This window comes from Mchenga conophoros, linkage group LG4, assembly GCF_057382185.1.
Source record: "Mchenga conophoros isolate Kocher_MC1m ecotype Shallow Benthic linkage group LG4, M_conophoros_male_GT1.1, whole genome shotgun sequence".
Lineage (NCBI taxonomy): Eukaryota > Metazoa > Chordata > Actinopteri > Cichliformes > Cichlidae > Mchenga > Mchenga conophoros.
The window spans coordinates 37,874,245-37,891,319 of record NC_140529.1 but is presented as its reverse complement, the minus strand read 5'-3'; the positions used below and the strand labels follow the sequence as shown (position 1 = coordinate 37,891,319).

General features: G+C 39.7%; 2 protein-coding genes across 3 annotated transcripts; one reads left to right on the top strand and one right to left on the bottom strand.

The window, feature by feature from the left end:
* The first annotated feature begins 10,231 nt into the window (after positions 1 to 10,231).
* Positions 10,232 to 15,527, top strand: LOC146576759 (uncharacterized). 2 transcript variants are annotated; one of them, XM_085272254.1, is made up of 6 exons: positions 10,232 to 10,362; positions 11,131 to 11,172; positions 11,271 to 11,381; positions 11,939 to 12,076; positions 13,118 to 13,219; positions 15,389 to 15,527. In XM_085272254.1, the coding sequence occupies exons 2-5, from the start codon at positions 11,167 to 11,169 to the stop codon at positions 13,202 to 13,204; spliced, it is 342 nt and encodes a 113-aa protein (XP_085128380.1). In that variant the 5' UTR covers positions 10,232 to 10,362; positions 11,131 to 11,166; the 3' UTR covers positions 13,205 to 13,219; positions 15,389 to 15,527. The 2 variants fall into 2 exon arrangements, with proteins under 2 accessions (XP_085128380.1, XP_085128379.1); XM_085272253.1 differs by lacking the exon at positions 15,389 to 15,527 and having other exon boundaries at positions 10,235 to 10,362; positions 13,118 to 13,885.
* LOC146576758 (chymotrypsin-like protease CTRL-1) lies at positions 14,436 to 15,722 on the bottom strand. Its single transcript, XM_085272528.1, has 3 exons — positions 15,374 to 15,722; positions 15,138 to 15,235; positions 14,436 to 14,807 (listed from the first exon to the last, which is right to left on the bottom strand). Exons 1-3 carry the CDS (start codon positions 15,591 to 15,593, stop codon positions 14,436 to 14,438), a joined length of 690 nt encoding a protein of 229 aa, XP_085128654.1. The 5' UTR covers positions 15,594 to 15,722.
* Positions 15,723 to 17,075: the final 1,353 nt, after the last annotated feature.

The window sequence follows — 17,075 nt, the reverse complement described above, 5'->3', positions numbered from 1 at the left end:
ATAAAGACCTCCACACCTTCGAGCCCCTCTAAGGTCTCCAACATCTTTCGCTGAAAGATCTCTGGTGCACTCGTTATCCCAAAGGGCAGCCTCTTAAAGCAATACCTGCCAAATGGCGTGATGAATGTCGTTAGTTTGCAACTCTCGTGATGCAATGGGATCTGCCAAAATCCACTGGCTGCATCCAGCGAGGAGAAGACCGTTGCCCCACTCAACCTGGACATCGTTTCCTCAGGGGTAGGCAAGATATAGAACTGGATATAGACAGCCCCCTGCCGCAAAACAGGTCCTAGTGGCGTAAAGCCGTAAAGCCCAGTACATGACACCAGTTACTCAATTATTGTTCAAAAGGTTGAGTGTGTAGACTACACAAACGGTAAAACAACATTACCCTGAAAGATTTTTGTGAGTTATTGGTTTCAGTGCTATCAAACTCCAACTTCACCATGAAAGATGCAGCGATGTGTTCCCCTGAGTAAGAGACGCTTTTTGTCTTTTCTCTGAGAATTCCTGTTCTTTCTCATCTTTCATTGATCTTCTTAAAATCAAAATTAGAATTAAATTTTAACATCTGCAGGAAGCTCCTGAGGATGTTTTACCAGTCGGTGGTTGCTGGAGTACTTTTCCATGCTGTGGTGTGCTGGGGGAGCAGCACAGTAAAGAAGGACTCATCCAGGCTGGAAAAACTGATCAGGGAGGCTGGCCCTGTGGTCGGCATGAAGCTGGACACTCTGGTGACAGTGGCAGAGAAAAGGACACTAAAAAACTGCTAGAATTATGGGCAATGCTGGGCATCCTCTGCACACAGTCATAAACAACCAGAGGAGTCTGTTCAGTGACAGGTTGCTTCAAAGACAAGAAACAACAGACTTAAAAACTCGTTTGTCCCACACGCCATCAGACTGTTCAACTCCTCTCTGGAGGGGAGGGGAGACAGGGGGACAAAGGAGGGGGGGACAACTAATCTGTACTAAGCTGTAGTGCCTCTTCACAGTGCAATACTTTTTGTTAATAACCAACGGTGTAATAGACTTCAATACTTGAAATGTGCAATTCCCTTGTATTCTTATTCCTATTTATTCTATTTATCCCTTTTGTATTCTCTTTATTTACACATGTCTCTGTATTTATATATGTGGACATATATAATATTCCGCTCACATTCTGTAACTTCTGTTGGTGCTGTGCTATTTGGAAACTGAATTTCCCAGAGGAATCCACCCGAGGGATTAATAAAGTTCTATTTTATTGTAAGCGCCAGACGTCTGCTTTATATTTTTATTTACGATTGAGTTCATGTTTGTTTTATAATTCATAGATTCATTACATAAGACATTTTTTCAGGATTAATAAATGTGAAAATATATGTGTTTACATAAAGTAATTTTAAGTCACTGTTTTGAGACTGGAACCTAAAAGGGGGTACCTCTCACTTTAAGTATGTAAGTACAATCCGGTCGTTCAGTCTGACATCACTAGCCGTGTCTGGACCTAAACTCCGCTGCAGGTCCATATATCAAACGATCACTATGGCATTACTGAGAGTTGAAAAACTGTCTAAAGTCTTTCATCTTTAATAAAATGATCAGCGTTCTGCTCTACCAGGTGTAACAATTGAGTTTAACATCCAGGCATCCATGAAAACGGAATTTATGACGTTTAACAGAGTTAGAAGTTAGCAGGAAGTTAGCTCGCTAGCTTCTATCTAAATACAATATAGCATGTTCTGACTGCGGGGTTTTGGAAACAAATTAAAACGTACAGCTCTGCTATCACTTCCAACATAAATGAAGACAGAAAACTTAACAGCAGTGACGTTTGTAGGGTTACTGAAGTTGGGCTAGCTGGTATATAATGATGTGCTACGTGACCGCTAGCGACACAGCTATGTTAGCATAATATAAACAAGCTAACTTTTTTTCCACTCGATAAAAGTTAACGTGAGTGTTCTCGGTGGTCAGGAACAAATGTAATCGCATGGCAGGATGCTGTAAAAGGACCAAACTTCAGCCAGGAGAACAACTGAGATAATCCATCCACAATACGAGGTTAGTCATTCATATACTGCTGCATGGGCTGGGCTGTAGTTACATCCTAAGGTTTTAAAAACTGAGCTTAAATAAATGATTAGCGGTAATTAGGGCTGCCACAAACGATCCCATACGGTAAAAAAATATATTTTAAAATACATTTTGAAATATATTTCAAAATATACAAAAAATGGCCAAAAAATATATGTGCTAAAATACATTTTAAAATATATTTATATATTTAAAATGTATTTTAGCACATATATTTTTTGGCCATTTTTTGTATATTTTGAAATATATTTCAAAATGTATTTTAAAATACATTTTGAAATATGTTTATGTATTTTGAAATGTATTTTAGCACATATATTTTTTGGCCATTTTTTGTATATTTTGAAATATATTAATAAAATATATTTCAAAATACAATTTAAATTTATTTAAAATCATTCAAAAAAATATAAATTTAACCCTTCATATATTTCTAAGAAAACACATTCACATGTAACATCTGAAAGAAATCTTTATTTGATGTTTAAAACATACATATAGCATATCAATCAAGCAAGGAATATTCATTTTATAAGTTTATTCTCATTACATACTTAAACATTCTAAAAGAAACACACACACATATACATATATGTGTGTATATATATATGTGTGTATATATATATATATATATATATACACATACACACACACACACACACACACATGTGTGTGTGTATGTGTGTATATGTGTGTGTGATTGTATGAACATAAGTCAGCATACTTAAAATGTAATTTCTTTTCCTTTTCCAGCAGTCTCAGTTCCCCCAGCTTTCACGGCAATCCTCAAAGCCCTTCTGGACATGCTGGGAAACCCCTTCCTTACCGCCACTGTAACAAACAAAAGTCACAGTTCTATTACTTTTATCAGAGTTAAAATAAAAATGTGATTTATGTTAGCTGGCTTCATTTAGCAAACAGATATTTCTGTTTATATAGATACAGATATTAATACAGATATATTTTACGCATAATTTTACCTCTTTTTTTTCCTAGATGGGAAGTCTATCCAGTTCACATTACAGTAATGCTAACACCCCTTTTGGTCGTCTCTCCTTACCTTCCAGCATTCATAAATCTGTTGACCTTCTTTGTCTGAGACCAACCACTACAATGCATCATCACCTATTTGTATTGGTAACTTACTTTACAACCTATTTTAATGGTTGCAAAGTAAGTTACTTGTGCTGTATGCAATTTTAGATACACAGAAAGTCTTCACTTACTATATATGGCTGTCATAGTGTCCTTATCAAGGGCAGTTCTTCACTCTGCGCCGATGTCCGTTTTGCTCTGTCCTCCTATAAAAAGCATGAACATTTGAGTGTTTGACTAGTTTTAGATTTCCAAAAATTTGATATTTGTACAACTAAACATTTGAACTACAATATATGCTATTGAGCGATACTTTTATGGGTAATTTTTGGTAAAGAAACTGGTGACAGAGTTGTAGGCTTTTTAAAGTACTATTAGCTAACCATTTGAACTGACTTTCAAAGCTGATTACCTTTTAAATTGCTGTGGATCAAAACCTCCAGTGGGAAGGCGGCCATTAGAAGAACACGCACCATTGAACCTGAAAATAACAAAAACAAACAAAAAACAGAACAATATATAAGAGTCCGGTAGGGTAATAAATCTCTTCTGAAGCAATATAGTTCATTTTGGGTGAAAAACAAAACATTCCTCTAAAATATATATACTGACATCAGCAATCAACATCATGATTGTAATTATTTCCTTTTTAGTACATCTACTGCTGTTTGCATGTGTCAAGCACTACGACTGTATCTATGCATATGCAATGTCTAAGCAGTAGTATTGGTCTGAATGACAACAAACCTAACTAGTGTTTTGGAAAATCTGTTAGAAAACAGTTATTTCAATAATTATGATTAGCATGTGACACAGACACCGCATAAAAAACTACAACAACAAATACTTACTTTAGGAGGATGGGGGAGGGCAGCATGAGGTTGAGACTTTGACATCTGTAAAAAACAAATTCATGTATTACAAACAAGTCACTTAAAAATAGATTAATGTGGCAGACTGTTCCCTGTTCAGATGCAGTGTATAAGTACAATCAGGGCTGTCACAACAATGGGGTGGGGCCAAGTGGCTGCAACCCTAGGTACAATGTGCAGGTATATATAATTACATATAATATATGTGAATAAAGCAAGAATCTGTTTAGGTTAGTCACTGTGCTGACTGATGCTTGCTAGGTTTATATGATTGCAAACTGCACAAAAACAACAACAGCAACAACATTAATGACAATGACAAACAAAATTACTTACATTTATGTAAATCTCACATTAGGAAGATCTGCATTCGATTTCATGGGCTGAAATAAATAGGCAGAAACATTACTGCTAAAAAAATAAAAAACAAAAACTCTAAAAAGCCTAAAAATGACTTAAAAAGCAAGGAAATGTGGAACATTGTAATTAGCGAACATTAATAAAGCATAACTGTTCTTTGTTTCTAACCTTGGTAAGTACTCTGTAGCCAGAAGGAGAGGTAGGATTTCTGTGAAAGCCAAATTAAATGTGAATAGGCTTTGATAGTTATTGAGAAGGCAGAATAATAAGAAAAGGCAAAAGTACGTCACAATATAATTAATTAAGTTACATATTTTGATTACCAAATTATGGAAGCGTGGAGCTGCCACCCAGGCAAAAGAAAAATAGAGCTGTATCACGTTATGACGTGAAATGTTTATTGTTCTAACATTATGCTTTTCATGTTTGTATAATATAATATCACGTTATTATAATATACATAATTGTCACGTTCGCACAATATTGTACGGACGTGATAATTATGTACATTTTTCGTACAATGTTGTTCAAACATGTTGTTCAAACATGATAGTATATTGTTAGAACGATAAACTTTTCACGTTATAACGTGATATACTTATATTTCTCTTTTGCCTGGGTGGCAGCTCTACGCTTCCGTTCCAAATACACGAGAATAAAGTAATATTATATGGGAAAAGGCACCTGCTAGCTTGATGATGGAGGCTTCTTAGACTGGCCACCCGCCTTGGCTTCTTGTCGCCACTCCATGAAATAAAGGTCCGTTTCCTCCATGCCGGCTAATTATTCATCCTCATTAAAATCTCGTATATGTTCAGTTGGCAGAATTGAGAATTTTACATCTTCCAACCACTTAATTAACGCGAACATAATCGGCTTGTTTCTTCCCGTCTCCTGTATCCGGCCGTTCCTCTCGCTGTCAGATTTCGCGCCTCAGAGACGTCATTATTTTTCAAAAAAAAAAAAAAGAAGAAAGAAAGAAACAGCAACAACTACTAAAGAGAGTTTTTGCACGTTCATTGCACATTTGTGGGAATGTTTAAATATTTAATTTTTATTAATTACTTTTCATTATATCTTTATTTTTTAAACCACCGTGGCAATGCGCACGCAAAGGGCTTTGGAGTTGACGTAATGTCGCAATGCATTGTGGGAGCGCAGCACCATCTTGGCAGGTCACGAATCAAAACAAGATTGCTACGAACCATTCTGAAACGTAGCTCAAAAGAAAATGACGGTATAGAGACAGATTCTGTCCAGATGCAAAGAGACGGTACTTGATTGTTGAAATGTGGACCCGTATGAAATATAGCCGTGGAGTAGAAACCCTGAAGACCAAACCGCTATTGACTTAGCATGATCTACTCTCATACCTTGTCTGTGGAGTCAGAGCATACACGGCGCACCAATTTCGCAATTATAAATCTCTGGAGGCGCACATCCAATTCACCAAGGACTGGGTACAAGATTTGGCTATTTTTAAGCCTCCACGTTGTGAGTACGCCGTCATTCAAGCAAAGGTAAGTCAGCTTGAGTACTGCGAGTAAAATGCGTTTGATTCCCCCCAACATTCAAATTAGTGCTAGTAAAAATTCATTCGTGAGGGGGAAATTACAGTGAGAACATGTAGAGGCTCTGTTAGAGGGATAACATAGTGAGTTCAGTGCATTGATGTGACATTGTCCTGAAGGATTTAGTTATTCTTTATGGTTAAAGAAATTGCCCTAATTAATTCATATTTATTATAAATAATCCTAATTACACATCTTGCACACAAGAATTTCACTCACATGTGCTGTACCAATGTACCTGCACATGTGATGTGACAATAAAAAGTGATTTGATTTGTGATTTGATTTGATTTGCTTCCTTGTTTGTGTCCTGTGTCACTAAAAATACATTCATTACATACTTTAGGTTCATTTTTTGCTGATAGGTTTCTAAAAAGAAACATGCAGATTTAGAATATAACATGCAGCGTTCTATAGATGGATACATAAAAACACTTTATTTGTTACATTTATGATAAATGGATTTGAAAGTAAATAAAACACATTTGTGTCGGACTTGGCTTATTAAAGTTCTTGTCTTTAAATGAACTTTGTCTGTGTGTGTTTTAGGTCCTGCACTCTTAAAGACTGAATTGCAGCATTGCAGCCACAGGTCATTGTGAGCATCACAGGGAAGGTTGAAGCCGCCCACTGCAGCTGTATGGCTAGAGTCGTGGAGACTTGCAGCCATGTCACTGCTCTTCTGTTTAATGTAGAAGCAACAGTGAGGATCTGTGGCACAAGGACTGTTACAGATGAACCTGCATACTGGGTTTTGCTGGGTAATATGACCAAGATACAGCCAGAGGTTGGCCATAAGATAGACTTCTCCTCTTCAGCTGCCCAAAAAAAAGGTTCTTGATCAAAACATAAACAGACCATTCGTTGTGACAGGTAAAAGAAGCCATCCTCAAAAAAGAAAAGTTCCACCTGCTACTGTGGAGGAGTTGGATCAACTGATGGGACAATATTTTTCCAAGCATAGTTCTGTTCTGAATAACCCATAATGTTTTAATTTAGGGGGCCATGTAAATACTTTGCATTTACTGAATATGTACTTACTAAATGCCACTGTTCAAAAGTTGAATAAAGAAACAAAGAAATGTTTGCCTATTTTTAATTAAAAGCACTTTGTCGAACATCACATCAGTTACAATGTAGAAAAAATGTTATGTATAGTTTACAAATGACAAAATGTTCACATAAAATCATGACAGCATTTGTATAATATCATCCACTACTAGCATTCTGTAATTTACTGTCTCTTTTGAAAACTTATCACTACATAAACAGCACAAGACTTAAAAGTATTTAACAAGAGAGTTTTTCCCTGGTTTTACCACCACACTGGGGCACATGTTCACCAAAACGCAGCAAACCTTTGCCATCTTATCCAGGAAGGTCACCTTTTTACCCACACATGGAAGAAGTAATCTGATTGGCATGGTGGTATGTAGCATGTAGTTTGAAGCAGGGATTTCGTAGTGCCCCATGTGTAGTGTTGGAACCCAGTCAGGATTTGTTTCATTCATTTCATAGGCTGGTTTGTTGCAATAATGCCAAATAGTTAGCAACTCTATAAATAGAAGGTAGTTCTGCATGTTTGTTCTAAGTTTGTGCTATTGAAAATAAAATTAACAGGCTATAAATAATAATATGAACTTATTTAGAACTTACCTGAATGAAAATACTGGAGCACACCAACAGATATCTGTGGCTGGTAGAGAACTGAATATCAGCTCGTCTCGCAGCTGCTATCCAGGCTAGACGCCTTCTTTTGGTAACATCCAACCCATAAGCTCCCTCATGATGTTTCCAGGTGAGGAAACAATGAAAAGAGAGCCTGTTTTCAAGCTTATTCCTTTGTCGGTAGTGCAATCTAACATTACAACCGACCACACAGCAAGCATTTGTTTGGCCTGCTAATATGGCGCCTTGACCAAAAATCGTGGCTACGCCCCATCCCGTAAGATCACGCTCCAGAGCCCTATTAACGTACGGATCTAGAAAGAAGACGCTGCATTTTTAACTCTGAGGGAGATGGAGAATGAGCCTATTTCCAAAACAGTGGAGTGTGTTCCTTTAAATACTAAATTGTATATATTGTCAAAAACTAAAGTGTACATAGCAGTTGTTGTATCTTGTTTACTGTATCACTGACAGATAATTTCAAAGTCAATGAACGCTACATTATAGTGAGATATTGTGTAATGTGAAATACTGTAAGCAAATGAATAAACAACCTAATTCGTGATAGACCTTTGACTCTGTTTTGTTTGAATCCAACTGTTTTTTGCAGATGTGCATAAAACATGTTACTTTTAGTATTGTTATCATTATCATCATTATTGCACTAAATATATTTTAAGTAAAGGATACTTTGATATACATTCTACTGTAAGGTTGGAAATGTATTTTCTTCACCCTAAAATATGTTTTGAAATGTATTTTGGTTTGAAAGAAATACATTTTCAATTTCAAAAATATATTTTTTTGGAGCATCACAAATACGAAATATATTTACCATATATTTGAAATATATTTTGGCCAGGAAAAATGTATTTTTTTACCGTATGGGATTATTTTGATAGTTGACTAGTCACCGATTATTTTTGCGATTATTCGACTAATCAGATCATCATCCATTGGACGTAAAACGTACAGCTTATTGCACCAGCAGCATCTGCTCTTATATAACTATCATTAGCTTACAGCTTTAAGTGTTTAAGGTCTGTGCTAACTAAAAATAAAGACAAGATGATAGTTTGTTTCAGTGAAGTTTAATAAACTTCTTGCTATCTAAAATATAACAGGACACCAGAGTAGATTCTCCAGCATCTCACACTTCTGATAATCAGCTGTCTGCTTGACGTTTATTCAGCTGTGTAAAAACTATAACTTTAATCTCAGCCAAACCGATTTACTCAGGAACAAATAAAATACTTTAAAAAAAAAGCCAAACAACAACATTTTTAAGTTATCTAAGTGACTCATATGTTTAACCTGAGTAGCGAAAGACGGCGGTGGGTTTGAAAACGATTTGCCGGGAGTCCGGTGTTCTCACGGCTCTAGTTAGCCTAGCCCCCGCCTAGCTAACGAGCTAGTGGGTAACAGACGTCTCCGAAAACGTCGGAGCGCTTTTGAAAATATGTGGTGTCTTGATAAACTGAGCAGATATTTGAGGTTTACACAGCTACATTCTCCCTGAAAATGTGTTAAACGTTTATTTTGTGACCCAGAAAGAATAATAAGAGTAATATTAAAACTAACTAGCTGCCGCCATTGTTGGAAACTGAGCTGGGCCGCGCTATGAATTCTGGGACACAGCTTCTTCTTTGGGGTTTAACGGCAGCTGGCATCCTTGTACATGCAGTGCTGCCATCTTCTGTTTCAATCCGTTATTACACTCTTAAATCCTGCTACTTATTCCTGCGTCTTTTGTGATCTTACAAAGCTTCAAACGACGCATCGACTATTACATCAGTCGTCGACGATTTTGATAGTCGACGTAATCGTGACTAGTCGACTAATCGTGGCAGCCCTAGCGGTAATAAAAGCCGAGGGAGGTCAACAGTGATCACTGACTGTTTTAGGAGCTTTTTGAGATTAAATAGAAGAAAATACAAAACATTAAACATGTTAACAACACAAAAGCCATATTAAACGCAGACTACTTTAGGCCCGGAAGTAGGATTCATCACGTCATCACTTAACGACCGGATAGTAGCATGAAACCCTGTGTAAGAGGGAAGGGGCGGAGCATGGACAGAGAGGTTAGGAGTCTCACGGTTTTCTGACCGTGTGCACAGGTAGTTCTGGATAACTGTTACATCTTCAGTTTGTAATAAATAGTCTTCAAATCATAATGCAACTGGAAGCATTTCTTTTGGAAACCAGGAACACGCGTCAGCCATAGACTCCCTCTAAAACATCAGTAGTAGTGAGCAAGCTTCTTTATTTTAACGTGGCTCACATCCATGCATGTAAATATAAGACAGTATATATCACAATTTGGTTTAGACAGCCCCCTAGTTGTGAAGCTGAACTAACCCACATAACTCCTATCAACACAATCTTATCTCTCTCTTATCTAAAAAAAGTTTTTCCTAATTTTCAACCACAATCAGAATTTGCATTTTATTCTAATCATAAATCATCATCATAATCTGTCAGATTTGTACCACACGAAACAAATTTCATAACAAAATAATCGGTTTTAACAAAGCTGTGGACAGCTGGACGGTTTTCGCGCTCGCCTTTTTTGTTCCTGGTGGGCTCCCCTCTGTCTCCATGGTAACGCAGGCACCGCCATAGCGCGAGCGTTGTCTTGTTTTTGAGCAGTAGCAGTGCGGTGGGTCCAGAGAAACTGCTTTCTTCCACATTTAGCGATCAAACCTGACAAATGTGAGTTCACCGAAACTCTCCGCGCTCATGTTTGTTACCGAGAGCGCCGTGAACGCGCAGGAGGAGCTTCCGGTCGTTTGTTTCGTTGTAAAACGTCTGTAACGTTTCAGGCTTTTAAATGGTTTTATTAACGGCAGCATCTTCAGTTTAACAGGTAACTGCAGTTAAACTGTAATTGCCAAAACGGATTCATCAGGAATAAAAACGTTTCAGAGCTAACGACACAGAACGAGCTAAAGATGACAGAATAATGTGAAATAAATAAATACATTAAAGAAGTATTGTAAACAAGGAACCAGCCAGAATCCTTTAGAGGGAAACAAAAGAAAAGTAAATGAGATAGAATCAGAACAACAGACAGGGACATCACTCAAAGCTCAGAAACGGCCAGACTTTAATAACAGCGTTAGACTTCCTTCCATTAAATTGGTTTCTGAAGCACTCCAGATTGGTAAAAAGCACTGAGGACAAACCTGGAGCTGATGGGCGTGGCTGCAGACCCGATTTTAACAGGTGGAGAGGTTTAGGAGGAAAAGCGACAGAAACCTCTGAGATAATCCTGTGTGGTTGTAGTGCGCGTGGCTCTGTGATGGGGGTGGCTCCGGCAGCACCCTCGTGTCCACAAACGTAGAAGAGCTGAGCACAGGTTTCTGAAATGCTTGTGGACGAGCCGCGGTGCTTCTGGCAGCTGATTTTCTCTGAAACAGAAGATAACGCAAAGTTTTTCCTGTGTCCTGGTGAAACTTTAAGTCTCTGTGTTTTCCTCAGACACTCCCGAGGCTCCTCTGACTTCAGAAAAACACAATGCCGGTGAGGAACCTTAATCCATTATTTTTTGTCAGAGGACGGCAGGTGTGACGCCTCTTCAGCTCGACTGTGTTTGATGTTCAGTTGGTCTTCTTCTTCAGGTGTTGCCTGTTTGGAGGCTTGCAATCCCTCTACCTGCAGTGCTGATGATCACTGTGAGTCTGTACATGATCGTCCTAGGGATTGGGCTCTGGATCCGATACTGCCTCAAGGTTGGTGCTCTGTTCATGCTTCTTACAGACCAGAAAACTAAGAAATGGTTCCCTGTGAGGTACTTAGCTTTGGTTTGACCCTTGCAGGGACCCGTCTTTGCTCTATGGGCTGTGTTTTACCCACTGTCAGCTTTGAACTTATAATAAAATTCTCTGCTGGATTCATGCAGGTATAGGAAAATATACATGAAATGTTTCTATTGTAAAGCTGGCAGTTATCATTTTACAGCTTATGAACACTTTTATATCTCAGTAGTTCTCAGAAACATGCCTGTGTCTGCTTGAGCTGCAGTAGTTAACCCTGTGGGTTTATTCAGGTTGTGGCTGTGCAGGCAGGCATGCACTTTTACTGTTCCCCTGATTCTGAGAGATGCAGTTTATAAAGTGTAACACAGACGACTGGACTCTGGAGAAGATCATCCGACCCACCTGTGGAAGGGTTATTTATTCAGCATTTAAAGAAGCTTGTATTTGAGGTTACAGCGTGACGTCCGGGGTCTAGCAGGATTCTGACTGAGGTCATGTGACAGATTTTTGCATTTCTGTGTGCCTTTAAGGACTACTGTTCTTTAGAGTGCAGTGAATGCTGTGCAGACCTCTCTGTGTGCGAGCAGTGCATCAGACTGGGTGAAATGTGCGACTGCCGCCTGCCGGCTGTGGGACCATTCCTGGCTGAATCCTGCTCTCCGGCTTCTGTAAGTAAACCAGCAGCACTGGCGGTCACACGAGCTCCGGCACAGAAACCATCAGCTCACGTTTGGAAACACTCTCCTCAATGTTGGTGTAAAATGTGATAAAACACTCAGACACATTCAAACAATGATGCTGATGAGGTGGGCAGAAGGTTCATTTTACAGTGAATAATTATATAAAATAAATCAATGATAGTCATTAAAAGCAGAGCGATTAAAAACTGACGTAAATAAAATGAAGCCTCACTGTTCCTGTAGTGGTCACATCAGGTGCCACTACCCCTAAACCAAATGAGATTACTGGAGACAAACCAGCAACCCTTCACTTTCTCAAACCACTTTGGAGACACTAATCCTGGTGATCTCAGATGTTATCAGTAATGACATGGTGTATTGATAATGTCTGTGAACTGGGAAGCCAGTGACCCCATTCACAGTGAGGTGAACATTTGCTGCAGAGCTGTGTGTCAGCTGTCGCCAGAAAGGAAAGGTTCCTCAGAGGGTGCTGGACCGCCCCACCGTGACTGACAAAGGTTTGCAGATCATGTAAATGTTAAACAACACTGCATTTTCCATATCATGCTGCAACCCACAAAGAATTTGAATCAGCAGGCTGTTAAACCCACAGCTGACCTCTGAACTCTGTGCTGCTGTAGAAAAAGCTGCTTCTTGTTGTTGCCTTATGTGAAGAAAGTGAGCTTACATATGATCAAGATTGTCAGCTGTGTTAGCTGATCAAAGTGTATCATTAATGCAAAATGTATAGTTTGGTTTGCATTAATAAAATCAGGAGGTATGCATCACCACACGCCTCATGATCTAAGTGTTATTGTCAGGGTTATAATGGTAAATTAAAATAATGAATGTGTGTGGGTAAAACAGCTTCCTGGCTGCAGGAGAAGTTCACCTGCTGGGACAGGTGAAGCTACACAAGCGTGCTTGTTGGTTTCTGCGGGTTCTTCAGGACACAGCAGGTGCTGCCGTTAAATCCTTGCCCAGAAAGTTAGTCTCCTGTCTGAGCTGCTGTGTTTTTCTTTCCTACAGTGCTCCAGGTGGGACTGTGCCTGTACCTGCCAGGTTCCTGACTGCGACACCTGCAACTGTTTATGCTTCGAGATCAGGATGAAGTAGGAGGCGAGGATGGAGGTGCTCATCCACCGAACTAATTTTATACTTGTTATAGCATTTACAGCGGAGATGGAGGTGGCTACACACAGAACCGGCCTTACACCTTCTCTTCTGAGTCATTCACTGACTTTTTCTCTTTGACTTTTTGAGACTGAACATTTTTCTTTCATTGCCAGAGAATGGGTTGCCTTGCCACTGATAGGCTAACCGGCAGCTGTATGCTGATATATTTCTTCTGTAAATGTGGCTCCATAATCACTATGGTTGGCTGGCCTTTTCTATACACTAATTTCCGCTAATTTAAGAGACTACCCACCACCACCATCACATATCCTCCTCTACATTTACTATAATTACTGCCTTTGGACCATCTGTGTGTTCATCTGAGTAGCTGCATCGATCTTACTCGGATCACACAGAGCTGACTGAATGGGCAGGTTTTCGCTTCCTTCCTGATCAGGGTCCGCCCTTGGTGGATTGTGATAATGTCGACTGTAGGTCTCTAAAACGGTGCTATTATCCCTGAGCAGCGGGTCTTGGATTAAAAGCATCAACGCCAAAAGAGACCTTGTGCCTTATGAAACGGCCTGAGGTCACGCCGAGCTGATGTCTGTTTTGCTGAAAGTTCCTTCAGTACCTTGTTTTTGACGAATGGTTTATTAAATCCACATTTACACCACAGAAGCTTCTTTTTGTTTTATCTCCTCCCACTAAAACCTCCCTCCTCGGGAAGTAGCTACAAAGTTACAGCTGAGTTTGCACACAGTGCCATATGTACATGAGCATGTTCAGGGATTGTACTCCTGTTTATGTTTCCAGGACTACTGCAAACAGGAAGGATTTCCACGTCATCTCAAAGCAATAAAACAGACACATTTTGTGTTTACCCCACAATTTTTTTTATTCTTTCATCCCTCATATCAAACATTTGTTTTCCACATGTAAATTCTTTATTTCATTTTATCTGTTTAGCAGATATTTGCTGACTTCTGCTCACTAACTAAGATTTGTAGTCAACCTCTCCATCAGGTGTTCCAGATGTTTGTGCTGATGATTCGTCCAGCAGAATGTATGATTTGATCCTCCACAGCTTCAACACTGAGCTTTCTTTAGATAACCTGTTAAGAATCAAGTCAAATTTTTGCAGGCACAGCTTTACGACTGAAAGTCTCAAGGTCGAGGCTTGTTCACATTCATTTGTGTCCGCGACATCATGTAAATCAGGTCAGACTCTCTACAGGAAGAGTTGGAGACAAAGGGAGAGGCTGAGGAGGTGGAAGATGGCAAATGTGTAGGCCTGAGCCGGACGACCCCCGCTGGTGTCAAACACACTATTTGAGTCATTTGTAGTGGTGGCCATAGTGGCGGTACAGGTGCTGCTGGTAGAGGTAGTGATGGGGGCATTGGTGGGGTTGGCAGTGGTGTTGGAAGCCGGAGCCAAGCGCATCTCAAGGGTCTCAGTCAGGAAGGAGTTAAAGGAGCTCACTCTGGTGAAGGTCATGACTGAGCTTCGTCTCCTCCTGGCAGAGGAGCTTGGAGCTGTTAACACGACCGCCTGGAACCAAGAGCCGCCCTGCTTACACATCAGTGGGCCGCCAGAATCACCCTGAACAAAGAGACGGGAAGGTTCAAATTTAAAATTCAGAATTATTTGGGTGCCAGGTTGTTCCCTCTAATAAAAAATGTAAAAAGGCTTAAAAATAACACAAAATAGAGAAGCTCTTTAAAATGAAATCTAATTGGCCCATAATGAAGACTGAAACTTCAAAGCTAGATCTGCTTTATGTTTGTACATGTTTCTAAAGATTGTAAGCACTCTGGAAACTCAAGATGATGAACTATCCAAATTCAACATGTGACTGTAATAAGCAGCTAAATCCAAATTAAACAACATGTCAGCAGACAGTGTTATAAGAAGAAGAATCCAGTCATTTACCTGCTGCAGTGCAAACATGTCTGTACAGATGCTCTCACTCGATGATGAGTTCCCACAGTTTACCACCGAGGTCTGAAACTGCTGCATAACTTCCTCAGCTAACATCATGAAAGATAAGAAAATCCTGATGTTTGACTAAAGAAACTGTAAGTGCAGTGGTCCACATGTGTAATCTGAGAGATGGACTGGTGCAGAGTCTGGGCAGAACTCTGTCAGCCTTCATGTTGCTGACTCACCTCCTCCTCTTCCAGGACTCCAACCGGCCGCCCAGCACGCCAAGCCCTCGGCGAAGGTTCTCCCGTTGTCCAAGCAGATGGGCTGGATGTAGTCGGTCAGGGTGGGCTGGGCAGATAGACGGAGGATGGCTATGTTGGTCCCGGTCGTGTTGCTCAGAGTGATATTTGTCACATTCAACGTCACCTCAAAGGTTGGACATGTCTGTCTGCTGTGGCTCATCCTGTGCTGTTCCACTGGCTGACAGTTGGTGGCAGTAAAACAAAGTAAATGTAGAAATGTGCCAACAAAGTCTGAGACACAAATTGTATAAAAGGATTGATTTTGATTGAAATAGACTAATATATAGTTTCCAACTGGTTACACATAATCTTTCTTTCTTGTTTTGAATTGTCTCCACAGACTTAACCTTATAGAAGAATATGCTTATTCTAGATACTTGTGAGACAGCACACTTGTTTCCTGCATTAAAGTGATTATTTCTCTAAAAATGAACGGGTGTCTTTATGACCCACCTCCACTTCCTATGTTGCCCCAGCCGGTGACCCAGCTGTTAACACCGCTGTAGAAGATGCTGTCTGAAGCTGCCAGGCAGACGGGAGAAATGTAGCTGCTGAAAGTCACAGATGAGGAGAGCTGCAGGAGGCAGATGTCGCTGTCATCGGTATCAGAGTTGTAGTCTGGATGTTTGATAAGCTTTTAATAACATTTAGGTTAATGTTTGCATTAGCACCATAAAGTGACAAATCAACCGTTTGGTGGAGCACTTTAAAAAAAAAAATCAAACATTAAATTTCATTCATCTATCACATGTCAAAAAAATATGCCTTCCTAAAATGATTCTCAACCGTTTGGTTTAGCAGGTTGTTAAAGGGTTAAAGAGCCATACTGCCTTCTGCACAGTACCTTTGTCTCAGCAGGTTCTTTGGCTTGTTCTGGCCATCATGTGATCAGTGTATTTTTGGAAACTGTTATGTAAAAGATGATTTCCTGGAACAATGCTTTCATGTCTGTCGGCAAACTGGATCTACCAGTAAAAGATTAGAATCAGAATAAGGAACAGTTAAGCACAGGTGAGTTCACAGGTATGCAGAAGTGCAGATTCATGTTTGTAGTGCCAGGAGAGGCCCTGAGGATGAAACAATTCCACTGGTTAAAGGAGACGATAGATGATAAACAAATGAGGTCAACAGAGATTGTATGAGACCTTGTTTACATAAGTAGGTTATTAAAGGCTGCCAAAAAAAAGGTTATTAAAGTGCAAGTGAAGAGCCGGCGCTTGCACACGCGGAGTTTGACACACCTGAAACACACAGCAAGTTTATTGAGATGAAAAAGTAACAACAAAGAATGTAACATACATAAGCAAGTTTCTTAGTAAGAATAAACTTGTTACGGTTTTGTATGTTCACTCGTTTTAGGGGGTTAGTGAGGTAGAGGAGTGTTTATCTGGAATGGAACACAAGGAGGGAAACAAGACGCAAGGGCTCACACAACATATATAAACAGACACACAGGGCAAAGACACAAGAGGGAATCTAATAATCAAGTGAGAAAACTCACAATAAAATACCTAAGATCATAAATGAACCTGAACATAAGCTTCAGAGCCCTTGCTGCTCATGCCTGGTTCGAGCCTTGCTCTGAAACTATGCCTCCCCCGAGCCTGCCGGCAAATGTGGCCACACTGCCTCCAGCGACCCC

What these genes read in the sequence shown, in the direction of transcription:
- LOC146576759 (XM_085272254.1), top strand. An exon ending in GGATCCGATACTGCCTCAAG is followed by an intron (nt 11,382 to 11,938) that starts GTTGGTGCTCTG and finishes TGTGCCTTTAAG; the next exon opens with GACTACTGTTCTTTAGAGTG. An exon ending in AATCCTGCTCTCCGGCTTCT is followed by an intron (nt 12,077 to 13,117) that starts GTAAGTAAACCA and finishes TCTTTCCTACAG; the next exon opens with TGCTCCAGGTGGGACTGTGC.
- LOC146576758 (XM_085272528.1), bottom strand. Translation starts at nt 15,593, where the DNA reads ATGAGCCACAGCAGACAGACATGTCCAACCTTTGAGGTGACGTTGAAT. An exon ending in GAGTCCTGGAAGAGGAGGAG is followed by an intron (nt 15,236 to 15,373) that starts GTGAGTCAGCAA and finishes TCATGATGTTAG; the next exon opens with CTGAGGAAGTTATGCAGCAG. An exon ending in ACATGTTTGCACTGCAGCAG is followed by an intron (nt 14,808 to 15,137) that starts GTAAATGACTGG and finishes CTCTTTGTTCAG; the next exon opens with GGTGATTCTGGCGGCCCACT.